We start from the raw sequence: 17500 nt of genomic DNA on the forward strand, positions 1-17500 counted from the left end.
AATGAATCCTTTGACATCCTGAAGTTTTCTACCCAATCATTATCGCTCCAGCCTTGGCAGGTCTCCTCCCAAAAGGACTGAGACCTGCTTTTACTCCAAACTCAACGTAAACTTGGGGTGCATTGGAATAGTTGCCACGTCAACAACAATAAAAATACAGATGACACAAGACATCTGCGGCAGAGGTATCGGTAGAGTCATCTCCTGGCAAGCGTTGCGTGACTTTCCACGATTTTTCGGCTTTCTTCTCTCCTTGTTTTCCAAAACAAAAGCGCAATATTTCGCGCATTCGCCATTTTGTTTACATTTGTGGTTGTATGATGTTGTACAATTTTATGTCAATTACAATTACACAAACGCAAGGCTGAGCATGAACACGAGGCTGCATTGTTGTCAGCTCTTGTAGTTCGGTGTGAACGAGTTGATCAGTTAACCATGGTTAATTAAACAAGGTTTCGTTAAACATTGTTTAATTAAACATGTTTTTTTGGTGTGAACAGGGTATTAGAAAAGAGCTGATACATGTACATACATTAAAACAGATAATATATGCAAATGTTTAGACTTAAGCTTGCAATAACTAATAATTGTAAAAATGATTAATTATACATCAAAGTTATGACCTATCGGGAGGTTCTATTTGTGTCAGTAATGCACTCCTCGATAAACCCCAAACTCCTGCTCTGCTAATTAGTATTCATTAACTTTTGATGAATACAGATGTCTACTGTGTTAAATTTATCGTCTCAGTTATTTCTTTGTTCGTGGGCAGGCGGTATACTGAGAATCCAGCAATCCAATTGGTTGCGGGAGCGGGCAGAATTTCTCTATCTCTTCACCACGGTCATGGTAACCAAGGACTCCAAGTGACGAGTGAAGCTGCAAGTTTGCATTAAGAGCCGTGGTGTTGTTGAACTTTCTGAACAAAAACAATGGATTCTGGCGAAATCTATCACAGCGAAAGCACGCACCAGTCAATGTAAACAGCCGCACCCCCCCTCCCCCCTGGGAATCTCAGTAGAGTGCTTGATGGTTGAAGCTTTATTGGAGGAATCTTGAAAAGAGAGGTCAACAGTGGGTACCTTGCTTGAGTGGGCCAGTTGGGAAACACTAGCACACAAGTTGTTTGATCCCGGATAATTTTCTGTAACACCTGTAGAATGCAGCTGAAAGGAGGAAAACAGTGGAGTTTCAGTCAAAGAAATGGTGAACGCATTTGTGAAGGATGCCTCTAGGTCCTGTCGGAATGAACAAAAAACAGGCAGTTGCTCATTCAGGTGAGAAGCAAACAAATCAATCTCTGGCTGAAAATCAAGGGTTTTGAGTGCCCCAGTCAGTATTTCATGGTTTAACATCTGTTCAGTGTCTTGGGAGTGAAAATTCCTGGATTCAACCATGTTGGAGGTCTCAGGAATACGGGATGGTGTAAGCCAAGAGATCCTGTGGGAATTACATTCCTCACTATGAAATGTACCCATGTTATTTATTTGCACAACCACAGAAGTATTGTCAATCATCATTTTGACATGCTTTCTAGATAGGGAGGAGTGAAACGGCTGCAAGCAACTCAGGGAAATTAATGTGATGCTCCCTCTTAGTAGGGAGCCATCTCCCACCTGTTCGCATATCATTCATCACAGCACCCACCCTTAAAGGGATGCATTTCAATATACAGTGATATCTACTGGCAGACTGGAAATAGTATTAAAACTACTGTCTAGGTTACATGACCACCAGTTTAATTCAGAGATTCCTTTGTGTGCTATCAAAATTCCCTTTAGCTACTCTGAGAGCGACAACCTTGTCCATTTCTAAATTTCTGTAATTCAAGGTGCTGTACACCTGGCAAACTGGAAAAGAGATGACCAATGACTTTTGCAACATCATGAATGGTCATAGAACATGGGTTTTCAAGAAGACATAGTAAATTAATCTTTATCTTAATTATTGTATGTTGAGTGAGGCTTACTGTCATCAGAGCAGAATCTATGAGAAAACGAAGAAAAACAAGTTACTTCTGTGGAACTATAACTGATTGTTCTGGGTGTATGACAAGCCCAAGGTCCTCCAGCAAAATGATAGCATCAATGACATTTGCTATGCACTTTTGGTGAGTTTTGCCTTGCAGGTAGAGCTCATCAGGATAGCTATGGATAATACCGGTATATTACCACCTTGTCTCAAATTTGGTAGAGGGGGTTCATCATCTCAGTAAAAGGTTTTTGGCAGATACATAAGCCATTGGGGAAAACTGTGTACTTGTAAAGGGTCCCTTTGCAACAAAATTTAAAAAAAATGTATTTTCCTGTTTGGAGGGTGACGATTTTTAGGTGTGTCACCGTTTCAGCTGAAGCAAATTTGTGTTTCTTGAATAAAGTATTCGCTGTGTTTTGTTACTTTCCAAAGGCCTCACTGACGGATGATGGATCATTGTTAGCAACGACGATGATTATAGTAATAGTAACTTTATTGAAGTGTCAAAATACTTAAGCATAAAATACTGATTGGTGACAAAAATATTAACCCTAGGGGTAGGGTTACCCTATCAACTAGGCAGGGTGACCCTCCTAGGTGAAAAATAATATTAAGAATATATATTTGTTAACAATTTTAAAAGGCTATCCACAAACTTTTCTTTGAAACATCCTAATTATAAACTGACTAAAACTGCTATTTAAATGACTTAAACTACTAAGAGAATAATATAAGAACTGCATAAAATGACCCACAGGTCAGGTCATTCATAACTGACGATAAATTCAATTTTCATATACACTCTGAGGGAGTCTGTGCCATTCGGAAGGCCTAAAATATTTGATGGAATGCTTTCCATACGTCACTGTTAAAACATGGAATTACAAGGTCAGCATTTCTTAAACTATAGTCTCCATCACATTGCTTACATAGACTAGCTATATAAATCGGGCAGATGCCCTGCTTAACTTTGAACATAAGTATAGCTCTGTCCTGAAGTCTACATGTACCATTGTGCAGAGTACAAGCTTTACTAAGAAGAGCTGTGGCCATAATTGAAAGCAACACTAAGCCCTTTCTCTCTTAGTCTCTCTAATTTACGTTTATCTGAAGACCTTATAAAGTGCCATACAAGGGAGCTGTAGGTTAAATGTGGTAAAATACTAGTTTTGAAGAAATGCAACTTGGCCCTTTCGGGAATCAAATGTTTCAATCTACAGAGTACTCCTATTTTTTGAATAGTGTTAATTGCTGTTCTATGTTTACTCCTAAAAGTTTAAGTATTGATGTTTGTTCAATTTGATTCATGCAAGAACCCTATCTCAAAATGAATATATCAGATGCTTGTCTTAGAATTTAACAAGAACTATTAGTAGTAAGGTTTTTCTACGTTGTGGTTTGTCCAACATCATTAAAGTTGTAAAAAGAGGTCAGTCTTGAATATTTGAATATCATCTTGAAGATGGGTTTCTGCTGCAGGGATTTTATGCAAATGTGTCAATAGAAGAGCCTGGTGCAAATCTAATCTGATTGCACATTTTCTTAAATAACGCATTGAGATGTATCCCGACACTTTTGAGGCCTGAGACATTGTCCATGATGGGTGGTTTCTCAATCGAAGTTTCCTAATCGAAGATCTTGAATGCGATGGTATAGATCTCGCATTGACCACCTTTGAAATGATATACCAAGCATTGTTCGTTACCGGTATTCGCGGTTTTGGCTCTTTAATTTATTCTTGAGGATGTTACTGACTTTGTGACCAAAGAAAACAGGTTGTAGAGAGACACCAGTTTTTGAACTAGGACTTTTTACTTATCTCCTTGTGTTTTCCGTGGTTTTCTGGTTGATGAAAGAAAGGGAGAACACATGGCCTTGGAAAGGTTGTCGTATCTCGTCTGTTGTGTCACTTAAACAACAAAAATTGTAAAAGCATTGGTGTAATTGGTGATAAGTGCAACTTAAATGAATTGTACACTTTTCATCATTCGATAACTGCCAAGGGTTGAAGTTTAGAGAGACCATGAAAGGTTAATTGTCATGTGCTATAACGTTCTCCGCGCACTTAGTATTTTACGTTGTTGCTTTTGTAGCCCCATGTTCAGAGCCGTTTGTTATTTTGCGCCAATCCCTATTGACTGATCATCATTTCTTTTTTACTGGATTCTCTTTTTTAGGTGAGATGCATAACAGGAGATCAATAGTTGTTATGAGATCAAGTGCTCAATCTGTCTGTCATATATTGATTGGCCTTTTTTACCTGTCTTTTGGGGTAATGGTAGCTAATTCACAAGGTGAGTTTCCTTCTCAATTTTTAATCAATTCAGATTAAGGAGTTTTGCAACCGTGGGTAGTCAAGCGATCTTTCTTTTTTGCCAGAGCAGATTTATCATGGCATGCGCAAGGATGCGCTCTGGTAAACGTTTCTAGCGAAGTCCAGTCTCTGGTGTTGTAGCTATAGATTTCAGTGTTTATCATCATGATCTTTCATCTTTTTTTATGGAAAACTCGTCGGAATTCGAATGAAAGTAGTGTGTTGTTACTCTCCTCCACTCTTCACATTTTTACTAGCCTGCTTAGGCACGTGCATTTTTGAGACGCGGACAGCAACCAGAAGAGAACATTTCGCGTTTCAGGACAGTGGTGTTTCCCATATTTTTGTACCAATCATCTCTAATGGAGAAAAGATACTTGGCAATGTAAATGTGCTTGTGTAAGGACAAGTTAAAAGGGAATACAGCCCACTTCCTGTTGCCGTCCGCGTCTCAAAAATGCGCACGCTTAAGCTCCCTATTATAAAGCAGGTTTTGGGGCACGAGAGCAATGCGCGAGACACATGGGGAGAAGGGACAAGGAAATTGACGCTTGGTGGCACACTATTGCTCGTTCTCTCATCTTTTGGTATTTAATATTGCCTTTTAGTTTTGAGGCCTGAAACTCAGAACGACTGAGTCTGCCGTAGAAGCTCCTGCCCCTTCACTTTATTCGCGCTTTGTTGCATCTTAGTCACAGATGAATGCACTTCAATACCGTGTGAGGAATTTTTGATATGTTAAGAATTGAGGGAAATATCACGCACCAAAGTCGAAACTCTCATCTCATATTTAATTTGGGTAGAAAAAGTGCCATAAAATCAGTCTCCGAAGACAAACGAAAATTCCCTCACACGGTATTTGGGGTAGTACAATCATCTAGTAGAAGTGAAAATTTGGAAGCGAAATCTTAAAACCCGTTGGGACAGGAGGTCCGAGAAATTATAATTTTGGTGTCAAAATAAACCCCTAGAAAATCGAGCTTGAAGATTTCGCGTGCAGTTCACGAGACCTGAACCAGTCAGGCTTGACTTGCCTTTGTTTTAATGTCCCAGTGGGGGAATGATAATTAGTTTGCCGTCCAGCATGGCGGATTTTGTACCATGTGATCGTTAGTTGCAAAAGGCCTATTGACGTCCAATTAGACTGCTGTAACGTCCACAATTTTATTCCAAAAACGTTCAGACACAATCTTTGTCGAATGATGTAGAGTGACAGAAATAACGCGAAGTTATATTTCAACATTCTCGCCATCGTTGTTGTCATCCCTTCTTAAAGGGAACCTCCACTTTAACAAAAAATAACTTTAAATGACAGGAAATAACTGTTACAGTCAAGTCAGTCTAACGCATTTTCAAAGAAAGTGTTTGTATCCAAAATAAATAAGTTTTAGAATCGCTTATTTTTGTTTTCAAAGTTTGCGGGCACCGCCATCTTGCATAATTGTGACATCTTACAGTTGTCCTATTAATAATAATAATAATAGTAATTTATTAGTTGTATAGCCCTATTTACATGTACAGATCAATAGTGCTGGTCTATTGTTATTAGACAAAAGCTCTTTGTGTCAGAACAATAAGGCAACCGCAACACGTCAAAGCTATTCAAGATGGCTGCGCCTGAGAAATTTGAAAGTGAAAGAAGCGATTATAAAATTTCCTTTCTTGATATAAACACTGTTTTAAAAACAAATTTTGAACAACTTTGTTTGTAAACATAATTTCTTTCGGTTTAAACTTATTCTGTTGTAAGAGTGGAGGTTCCCTTTAAGGTCCTGTGTGTCACTCTAGATGATGAGATATTGAAATGAGTATCGAACTATGGATTTCTTTTCCGGTTTGTAATGGATAACCTTCGACATCGAGATCTGTGTGGTGGACTGCTTCAATTTTCGTTGTTTTCCAGCAGGTATTTTTAACTTAAGTGCAAGTTTCCTGAATGGCAACACCATTCTGGTTAGTTGGGACTCCACTCTCGAAAACATCATCGGATATGATGTCATTATTCTGAACGATACTGATGAAGTGAGACGCGTAGGAACTGGTAATACCTCGTCATCTGTGGAAATCAAGTCTTTGGATCAATGCAGGAATTACACAGTGAAGGTTGCCGCTAATTCATCAGTGGGGGCTGTTACTAATTACAGATCAGTTGAATTTGTAACTCGGTGTGGTAAGTTTGTATTTGAATGCAATGAGCTGGATTAGTGTTCCAACATAACTTAGTTGTACATGTAGTTAGCTTATTGTTAGTTTAGCAGTCATGTTGCTTCTAATTAATATCATATTGTAGCGGTAGTAGATCATGAGGCTCGTAAAATATATATCCGGTCTTAAGTTTATGGCAGACTTCACTTTTTTGATCATATAGAAACACGTTTCAACAAATGAAAACCCTTGTCCATCTCAAGGGTTCAAGGTTCATCCTAGTGGTTACACGTGCATAGCCTGCGAACGCAGATGTATTTCCGGCGGTCATTGTCTCCCCCGAAAAATAGCGTCTGCAAACTTGAGCTGCTGAATGATTTCTGTGACGTAAAATTCTTAGCCAATCAGAGTTAGGCTCATAAATCTCCAGAACCAACACGCATGGAATACGCAAACTACTTTTGCGTTGTCCACATAAACACAAGTCAGATTAATGGTGGACAATACGGAGGTCCTTGTGATTCAAAAAGGTTGTGAGGTTTTCGGTATCAAAAAGTTAACTAGGATGCGATCAAGTATGTGCGGCCAAGATGAAACGCAATGTTTTCGTCAATTTACCTACGCGATTTGGGAACTCCTCACCTTATGTATCCTTGCTTGTGGTGTTTTCGTCTGTGGGGTTCTCTTCTGATAAAAATATTGGGATTGTGATTTACCCATTACCAATTCTTTTCAGATTGTTTTACTAGAATATTCTGCAGTAAGATGTCCTTCGGTCTCCTTTTCTCTATTTCTGGAAAACACAATGCCTTTAAGTTAGCGCCTTCAGTTTCCGCTTTAGGGAGCGGTGTTGATGTAACACATTTATACATTTTAGCTCCCACCGAAACTTTCAACGGTTTCTTTAAGGACGTTCGCGCTAATTGTTTGTGCGCAACTTTACTGTGCAAGTTAAACACAACTAAAATATGTCACGAATGAAGGGGTAGTTTCTAAAGAAACTGTGGTGTTGCGTCTGTGGGGAAGTATTATACAAAAATTTGGTTTTATCAATGGAGTTGATAATGTAAATTGGCCACCTTACAGAGATTCTAAAAGCTGACGTTTCGAGCGTTAGCCCTACATTGTATGTCACGCATTACTTCGAGCATTTGCAAAAACCGTGGACAACAAGTCTTGCACAGCGTTGGATCAGAGAAGATCGTGATCAGTCAAAATTGATTTAAAACTACTGCACGACTGATATTCCCGTTGTTTTGTCAGTCGTGCACTAGTCTACTTGACTTTCATAAATATTTTTAAAGCATTAGTTAAAATAACATGGCGACAAAAACGCCTGGGAAAAAATTCCAGTCCGGCCAGAGAATGGCACATTTATTTCCGAATCATCATTAAACGTTAAAGAGAAGTGAGCGGGACAGTGGAAAAGCTCTGGAAAAGGTGGCTGAAAGTTTGGAAAACTGGAGGACGAGCGGTTGCGTAAATTAAATGGGGCTGTTTTTTTTTTTAATGTTTTTATTGCCCTACGAACTTAAGTTCAAAATGAATGCATGTTTTTGAAGTTCTTTTCCTTTATTTTTGTCCTCGCTCACATGAATAGTGCGGACCTGCATGGAAACAACCAGCAATTAAAGTTCACAAAAACCACACTCCAGAAGATGAGGGTGATGGCAATGGAGAGATACTATAAAAAATACTGGGGGGGGGGGGGGGGGGTAAAAACCTTTCATCCTTCAATGATCAATCCTCTCTTGGGTTCCAGTCCTTCCCCGACTGGTCACGAACGAAATTTTCCAAGAGATTGATTTTACTCGTTTAGATTATCGGTGACCTCTCTTTTTTTAATCATGAATCACTTTCTTTCCTTGTGCCATGGAATTCCGGTTGTGATTTCAACGGATAGAGCCAGGGCGTACCTAATTGATCGAAATCGATCATTGAAAAAGTAATCCATTAATCGATAATACTCGATAATACTCGATATTTGTCGATTGATTACTCAGTTTAATCGATTGAAATCGATAATCACGTCTGTGGAAATCGAAAATCAAACACGTGATTTGATCTTATCATAACACTGCATAACACTTGCCTTCAAGCTTACTTTTGAATCCGCTTTGTTGATAAAGATGATGTTACTTTCTCCATTGGTAGCGACTTTTCTTGTTTTTTTTTTTCACCAGGATCACCGACAAAATCGATAGCTAATTACAGAAATCGATCAAAATCGATAGTCACAAAGACACGAGTGATCGATTTCTACCGATTTCTGATATTAATCGATTAATTATTATGGATTATGATCGATTACGATCGATTTCAATTGAGTATCAAAAATATCGATTAGTTACGCCCGGATAGAGCTCACGAAAACACTCATCGAGGATAAACTCTACTGTTTACAACATCCCTAGCGGCATGCAATTATCTAAAAATCCCACTCCTAAAAACTTACGCATGGAAACCTTCACTCTAACGACGTTTTGTGGTGTTGGTGTTGCAAAAACAAGCGCTAGGATCGGTTAAGGGCTAAGAATCCTCAGCGCAATCGGGCTAATGCATATTCCGGGGCTTACAACGGCGCTCGGGGCCATTTTTAACGGTTGCCTTTCTAAAGACTTTTACTACTGCGAAATAATTCGAGCAAGCGTCACCAAAAGTGCTTTAGTCTTAAATCGATTTCTGAACTCGAAGAGTAAAGTCACGGTCAGACTGTCTTTTAATTTATTTCTCAAGCTCTTCCACTTTACATACGTCATTCTTGCATCGTATCAGTCGATAATAGCATTTCGTGCAGCATATAGCCCACATAAATCGGCTAAAAGTATCAAAGAGGAGATGTCCAAAACAATAAGCTCAAGTTCAAAGATTCTATTTTGTGGTGGAGAGAAACGACCTCCGAAAATAAGTCTGCGTTCGCAGGCTAAAACGCGCATGACCTATGCCGCAAACTGCTGGCCGCATTTAACTGACTGAAAACTTCAAAGATAGAAATGGTACAACCATTTCTCTCTCTCGTCTACGAAAATTTGCACTTCATAGGAGTCTTGTTCGACGACTTGTTCTTGTTATTTTGGACAGATTTTCGAATGAATTGTACGAGAAGAATCCTGAAAGTCGCAGCCTTGGTTTGGGATCGGTTTGGAAGCGATGCATTGGGAAATCGAATCGGCTGAATGGTTTTGAGAAGCTTTCCACCCGGCTCTTGCTTTCATTTTCTAGTGTATTCAGAAAAGTTATAATTTTTTCAACACTATTTGAATCAGCGAGTTCACAAACCCAAAACGCTCGCAGATTATTTCATGTGCTGCTCCACCTACATTCCCTTGCAGAGGTTAATCACAGTTCAGTGATAACCTTACTCACACAGCTGTGAATCATTTCTTCACAAAAAATCCAGTTCTGTGTTTATATATCATTTTTATGTATTATTCTCAGTCATGGATATACTAGGGATGTAAGAAGCTTAAGGCTTACATGTACGTATGTCTGAGTTCTACTTTGAATGCGACCCAGATTTTGTAACCTTACAAATGAGGGATCTTCAGAGAAGCCGAATACCATATCAATTCTAGGTTTATCCCCCTCGAATGCGTACTTGAGCAGATAACACGATAAGGCGATAAGACACGAGTAAGTCCTAAGTTGACTTGAGTTTATATCGCACTTATGGCCTACTTAGCCCCAGTATAAACTCGCCTTTAAGAGATCCGAAATCTTTGCTGACATCGTTGTTCACATTTTTTTACATTGATTTCGTAATGACCAAACTTCATTCATCCACTTATAAGTTCCTGGGTGTTCATTCTTCAACTTGGCTTTTTCGGCTGGGTTTCCTTTAAGGAAGACCTTAACAAATGTCCTTAGTGTTTGATAACATGAACTATCTGTTCCCTTATAACAGGTGAGTTTTGGTGTTCGCACATGGGGATTTGTTCACCCTACTGATGTAAATATCAATCGCGTCGTTAAGATTCTCCTTAATTTTAATGTCATCAATCTTACCAGTTTTGGAGTCTAAACAGGAGTCGACGGGATAAACAAATTGCTATGGTCGAGAGAAAGGCTTCCATTCTGCAACTCCACTCTGTTTCGGTTGCTGGAGCCACTATCTCTAGTGGTTACTATGAGCACTTTAGATGACTTTTCTAGGTGGTAGTTTTTCCACCAAAATTGAACTTCCTTGTGTGACGGCCCTTTATCATGCCCTCCATCCACTCTTACTCTTTCTCTCTCCGGTAATATTGTTGAAAAATGCTGGCTCCACACCTCTGAATATGTCTCAATCACATTCAAATCATGTGCATGTTGTGTGGGATTTTTCTGATGAAGTGGGATAGCCTTAACAATGCTGGCACATATCTCTGCTGTTGTCCCTGTGCTGGAAAAGTTGTATGATGTCGTTTGAAGTGTGGACGGGTATTTGTTCACATAGCCTGTCTTGGTGGTATGGGATCATGAATGCTTCCCCAATCTGCACCGTGACTTTCTTCAGTTTCAGACCCAATGGCATCATCATCCACATCTGACTGGTTTCCTTGTAGTCTTTCTGGAAGAAGATATGCCTGTCCGCTCTGTTCCATAATAGACTCCTCCTTTTCATTCAACTTAAGCAATTGCATTTGGCCACTAAAGTCTAAGAGAATCTAATCTATGGCAGCTTTGGTGTGTCAACAACTTCAACAAAAAGAAACCAGGTAAGTTCACAGGCTCTAAGTAGATCCATTCAGTTCATGAGAATTTTGATACACTGATCCTGTATTGGTTATTTGCTTGTTGAGAGGAAACTGATGAGTTATGTCAATCACCACTGAATCACTATTTGGGCCTTTCACTGGGTCATCCTCTTGTGACTCCCTATTATTTCCTCCTTCCTCATTTTCTGTATCAGTTTCACTTTCTTCATCTACATCACTATTATCAGTGTCAACTTGAATACCAAATGATGATAGTACTGCTTTTTCTTGAATACTTGCAATGGTGTCTACCGCTTCCCTGATTTCTCTTGCTTCCCGCAAAGCATTTTCTACTCTTTCCTTTCTTCTCTGTATATCTTCAAAACCATAGATGCTTCTTAACTTTGTATTGCTTTGCCCAGATGCTGCAGCAACAGCATAGGTAATCCTCTCCCTCTCTGCAACTGACTCGGCAGCTGCTAAAATTCTTTAATAGACATTACGCTTTTATTGACATGCTCTTTGCAACTTATGTCTAATTTACTGCCCAGTCTTGACAAGAGGCTTCGAGCTAACTCTAAACAAGGAAAACTGCATGGTTATTTTTCTCTTTTATTCTGATGGCAGCGAGAGGCATTTGAAGAAGTTTTCTTTTGGCATCTGTCAACATAATCAGCAATTCGTTTTGCAACTGTTAACAATCCAGTACACAATTTGCAAGGTTGGATATGTCCTGCAATGCATATTTTTTCCTTTGTGGAAACGTAACTCTCTAAAGTAAATCCTTCTAATGCAGAAATTTCAGTAAAATCATCAACTTTAACAAAGTTAGAAAAATTTTTAAAACTCTTTAACAACATAGCTCCACTGTCAGGCCCCCTCAACACATCCTGTTGACTATTGTTTGCACTGTGTTCAGCCACCTTTGAGACAAACAAAATGAGCTATCTTTTAAAAGACAATCAGTCACTTCATCTTCAAATCTGGACCAATTTTGGTAAGAAGATATTTTCCTTACTACAGTACAATTAGAGTCCAAGCATGGTAGGGAAATAAAACAGAATACCCATCAGTAATACAGTCATGTGTAAATATTAATCATCCTTCCGTGAAATAAAAATGGATGCTACAATAAGTTATTGCTTGCTTTACAGAGGCATGGGCATTATTTCCTCAAAGAACCATAAAATTACTGAACCAGACCACCATTGATAAAAATATACTTAAAAGGATCACTGACCTTTACTTTAGGGCCAATTAAGCTCTATTTTGCCATTGTTTATCACAAGTGTTGATTGATTTGCTGAACAAAAATTATAAATACAAAAGCACAAACACTACTATTACAATGGCTCAATTTCAGTTTCCGGCATATGTAATCTATTCTGTTTCATTGGCAGATGCTTGATAAGCCTTTTTCTATTTTACCAACTTCATGAAAGTGTGGAAGGGTGCAAATCATGAATGTGAAGGAAGAATAACAGATTTTCTAAACCAATCTATTTACAGCTAGAGTAGAGAAAAATGTTTAAGCTTCTGTTTGGTATGAAAGATGTCAGTAAATTTGATTACCTGTGGTTGTTGATGTCTCACATAGTGTAGGTTGAATAGCTGGGACATGGCTTGATGGCTGTATATATCAGCAAACAAGGTTAATTTACAATTATAATTTACACTTTACCAATTTATATAGCGTGTATTTAAATATGCTGATCAATAGCGCTTTACAATTACATGTAACATTTGAACAGTAAGCATACAAATTAATTAGTTTTCGTCACACAATAGAAGTGGTACCACAATTATGAAAAATTCATGTCTACGTTATATATTTGACTTGTAATTTCCCCTATCTCCTACATGGTTGTCAGAAAGGTGATGGGGAATGGGGGGTGGAGTATAGATGGAAAGGTTAAGGGAAGAATTTGTCCAACTTTCCTAAAAAGGGGTAAGTGCCTCAACCTTTTTGTCACTCCCCTGATTGTTGAATTTTATCCACATAGGTTTAGAAGGTATTGACTCGGTGATAATGCAATTCGTCCGATAGAGGGGCCTGAAGCTATCACTGTTTTCTGTATTTTTGGTGCACCGACTCATTACAGGGTAAATAGATGCATGTTAGAGTGCAGCATCGTACAAGAACTATTTTTTGCCAAATTTTTTATCTTTCCCTAGGGTAAAAAGTAAAATTCCAAATATCATTTAAGTCAGTGCGCCTTAATAAATTATTTTTGCATTGGAAACGGGAGAGCACATTGATCAAATGTGTCTTCCTCGTAATTTTTATTCCTCCATTTTTCATTCCCACTGTTTTGTTAAAGACAATCTCCAGTACTACTGAATAAAGCCCGTAATTGCTTACGCCTGCTTTAAACATACTTTAATGAACACAAGACATTTTAAAACTGAGTTTCCATCAAAATAATGACGTTCATGCATTGAAGAATGAAAACTACTTCCAGGGTTATTTTAGTTCAGGTAAACGACTGGGAGTTCCCTATGCGCTAAGAGCCTTGACATTGTGGAGTTTGAGAAATGACAACGCCAAGTCAAGATGGCTGGACATTAGCCAAGTTTTTTTTTTTGCGTGTTTATGTTGGTCTCGGTCCATAAACACGCAAAAAAATAACGAGGCCAATATCCAACCATCTTGACTGAACAAGCTTGGTCAAGAAAGGTTTTGTTATATGGGATGAAACACCGTAAAATGATCTTTGATCTTAAGGGACCAAGCCAGAAATCCCGAGCGGGTAAGGTAGGTCCATCTAGCTAGCTTGCTCGCTCGGGAAGCCAATCACAGCGCGGGATTTGGTTCATCTTGTCCGCTTACGGGACGAGGCATATAATAATAATGGTTAAAAGAAGAGAAATGATAGTGCTGCACGTGTGGGCTGCATTGTTTTGTACACTTCTTTCCAGTACTCGTCAAAACAACGACTCGAAGTGACCAGTTTCAGGTTAGACGTTCTGTTAGACAATGTGGACATACCACAGTAAATTTTCATTCTGTCTTTTTACTACAAATTCCGTCCATACCAAGTTAGTCATAAGATACTTCGCCCATATTCTACAAGGTAAAGAAGAGGGAATAATCACAAATTATAGGTGGTTTTCACGTTACGTCATCGCCGCCATCTTGGTGGAGGTAAGCAAACGATCTCTCATTAGCTCCTTTTGTTCGTCCACCAGCAATTGTACATTGCAGCCTTGTTATCTGTGTCTCTAGAGATTGGTTGCAAAACACCTATTTAAGAAAGCTCATTTTGAAGTGACCTTTTTGTCGCCGTGGCTGACAATGTTTCATAAACTCCCTATTTATAATTTAAATCCCGTCTGGTCTAAATGAAGAGAACGTTCTTACTTGGTGGCCATAGGTTTGTTAGGATTTCTCTTGAGTGATGCATTTTTTAAAATTTCAGTTCCTCCTTCCATTCAGAAGCTACCACAGACGATTTATGTTGAACCGCAACAGAAAGCTGTGATTCCATGTATATACAGTGGATTCCCCACACCCACGGTGTATTGGACAGTTCCTAAAGACGAGAAAATCAATGTTACACCAGCAAGTTCACAAACTGTCGTTATTTGGGATGGCGATAGGGATTTTACTTACTCGTTGACCGTTAATCCTAATGGTTCCTTGATCATTTCACAAGTTCATGGATCTCTCAGTGGACAAACATATCAGTGTACAGCGATTAACCGTTTAGGAATGGCTGTCGGTTATGTTACATTGATTGTGGCCAAAGGTAGGATTCGCTTAACTTCTTTACCTTTAGTATTTTATCAAACTATGGTGCGGTGAGTCTAATAAAATCTTTTATCAGTAACCTTTCAATGACGTAAGTGGTTTTCAGAAAGGGCGTAAGGAGAACTGCTCCTAAGCCAGATGTCATTCGCTTGCAGTCCATTTTCATGAGAAAGTGTTACGAAAAATAGTATTGCGTGACAAGCGTTACTGTCTCGAAGCTTCGCGAGAGTTCGTAGTTTGTTTATTTTAGGTTCATGCGTAAGCGTTTCTAAATCGGTGTGTTTTGTAATCTTTCTATAATTAGATGCATTACTAATTTAGAAAGTTCTAGAAGTTTATTGTCAGAGTATATAAGTAGACGAGTCCGAACGGAGTGTTTTTCTAACTAGTTTTTCACAAGCGAAGAGAGTTGGCGTGTTTATTCAAGTGTGACAGAAGCTGTGTGCATTCAAGTTGGCGGAGGCCGTGTAAGTTTATCGAGTACGTGTTGTTCAGAGTTTTACTTCGTGGAAACTACGTTCACTTTTGGAATAAATCTTCTTGTTGTTGTTCCGACAACCCTGCGTTCAGTTTAGTTTGCGAACTACCTTTCCTCAAAACGTTCGAACTCGTAACATTGGGGGCCTGGTCCGGGAGAGGAATTTATTTGTTTGCCGACTACAGAAACCAGGAAAGGATCACAACTTGGAAGGAAGTAGCTGCGCTGTGGAAAAAGTTGTAGCGAGTGAAAGAGCCGTGGAATTTTAGTGCTGTGAAAATGGAGAAATTTATTCAGCTTGGCGAAAAGTTTGGTCTGGAAGGAGAAAAGCTGCTTGAATTTGTGCGTGAACAAGAAGAAAAAGAACGCGAAGAGAAACGTAGAGAGGAAGAACGTGAAGAAAAACGCAGACAATTAGAACAAGAAAGAAGGAGGGAAGAGGAAGAAAAAAGAAGGGAACAGGAAGAAAAAGAAGAGAAACGCAGACAATTTGAAGAAGAACGAAGAAGGGAACAGGAAGAAAGAGAAGAAAAAAAGAGGCAATTACAAGAAGAAAGAGAAGAGAGACGTCGAATGCTTGAGGAGGATAAAAGAAAGGAAGAGGAAGAAAAAGAGGAAAGGCGCAGAAGAGAAGATGAAGAAAGAGAAACTAGGCGACAAGAACGCGAACTAAGAAAATTGGAGATGGAAGCCGAGCTGTTGAAACAGAAAGAGGCTATTGAAGCGGCAAAAAGAGAACATGAGCTGGAAATTGCACGTTTGGCTGTGGAGAGTGCTGACGGACGTCCTGAAGTGAGAGAGGATCGGGTTAAGGCACCTAAACTCCCCTCGTTTGTTGATGGTAAAGACGATTTGGACGCGTATTTGCAGAGGTTCGAGAGATTTGCGGAGACAGCTAAGTGGAAAAGAGATGGATGGGCATCGAAGCTCAGTGCTCTGTTGTCTGGACGGGCACTAGAAGTGTATTCACGTCTATCGGAGGACGCAGCTAAGGATTATGACAGGGTAAAGATTGCGTTAATGAAGAGATATGACCTTACCGAAGACGGCTATCGTCGGAAATTTAGAGCATCCAAACCGGAAGTTGACGAAAGTCCGGAGCAGTTTATTGTGCGACTGGACAGATACCTGTTACGTTGGCTAGAGCTTTCGGATACTGCGCAATCCTTTGATGGTCTTAAGGACTTGATCGTGAAAGAACAATTTATTGACTCTTGCCCTAAGGATTTGGCAATTCACCTGCGAGAAAGGGCACCTGAAACTCTAGCAAAGATTGCGAAGATCGCTGACCAGTACTTGGAGGCTCATGGTAAACATTTGTTCGGCTCAGCGAGCAGAAAGCCAACAGTACAGCCTGAGAGGGACGAAGCCAAGAACATGCAGATTAATCCACCAGCTCTGCATTGCTTTAAGTGCAACACCCGAGGTCATAAAGCTGTCAACTGCCCAACCCTAACAAGAAAGTGTTTCCTATGTGGTAAGCAGGGACATGAAGCTAGAAACTGTCGATCAGGTGGACGCAGATCAGGAGGACAAAGTAAGGATGGTAACCCTGTGCAGCGTGGTCAAGTGAGTGCCAGTTGTTTAGTTCAGCCACCTGAGGTTAAACCTACTGATGAAGAAGTTAAGGCCTGTATTAAAGATGATAAGTTGCTGTTAGCCTGTGGTAAGAAGATTCCATTGTTGAGTAGTGCTTGTGTTGAACCGTTGACTGGAGTGAGAAGTAAAATGCCTGTCGTGAAAGGTAGAGTTGGAAAGAAGCCTGTTGAGGTCCTGAGAGATACTGGTTGTAGTGGAATTGTAGTAAAGAAGGACCTTGTGTCAGAGGATCAGTTTACTGGCGAATTTAATGTTATGCTGCTCATTGACAATACAGCAAGGAAGGTTCCCATCGCAAAGATTGATGTTGATACACCTTATCTCAAGGGCCAAGTGGAAGCGCAGTGTCTTCCCGATGCTGTTTATGATTTAATTATTGGTAATGTACCAGGCGCAAGAGCCGCTGACGACCCAGACCCAAGCTGGCAAGTTCCTGTACAAGAAGCTTGTGCTGTAACCACGAGAAGTCAAGTTAAGAAAGCTGGAGAACATATTCCGTTGAAGGTACCAGATACCAAAGAAAGTCCTGTAATTGATAGAGAAAAGCTCAAGCAGATGCAGCG

The 17500-nt window shown here is 39.6% G+C and overlaps 1 protein-coding gene across 2 annotated transcripts in view; it reads left to right on the plus strand.

Moving 5' to 3' along the window:
* LOC138003716 (uncharacterized) overlaps positions 1–17500 on the plus strand; it is a 129999-nt gene that overhangs the window by 20871 nt on the left and 91628 nt on the right. The window contains exons 1-2 of one of the 2 annotated variants that reach the window (XM_068849923.1): positions 1097–1277; positions 4152–4268. In XM_068849923.1, the coding sequence (XP_068706024.1) occupies positions 1226–1277; positions 4152–4268 (169 nt within the window). In that variant the 5' untranslated portion in view covers positions 1097–1225. Of the gene's footprint in view, positions 1–1096; positions 1278–4151; positions 4269–17500 lie in introns of those variants that run through there. The other variant, XM_068849924.1, reaches the window with a different exon arrangement.

This window comes from Montipora foliosa, chromosome 5 (genome assembly GCF_036669935.1).
Source record: "Montipora foliosa isolate CH-2021 chromosome 5, ASM3666993v2, whole genome shotgun sequence".
Taxonomy (NCBI): Eukaryota; Metazoa; Cnidaria; class Anthozoa; order Scleractinia; family Acroporidae; genus Montipora; species Montipora foliosa.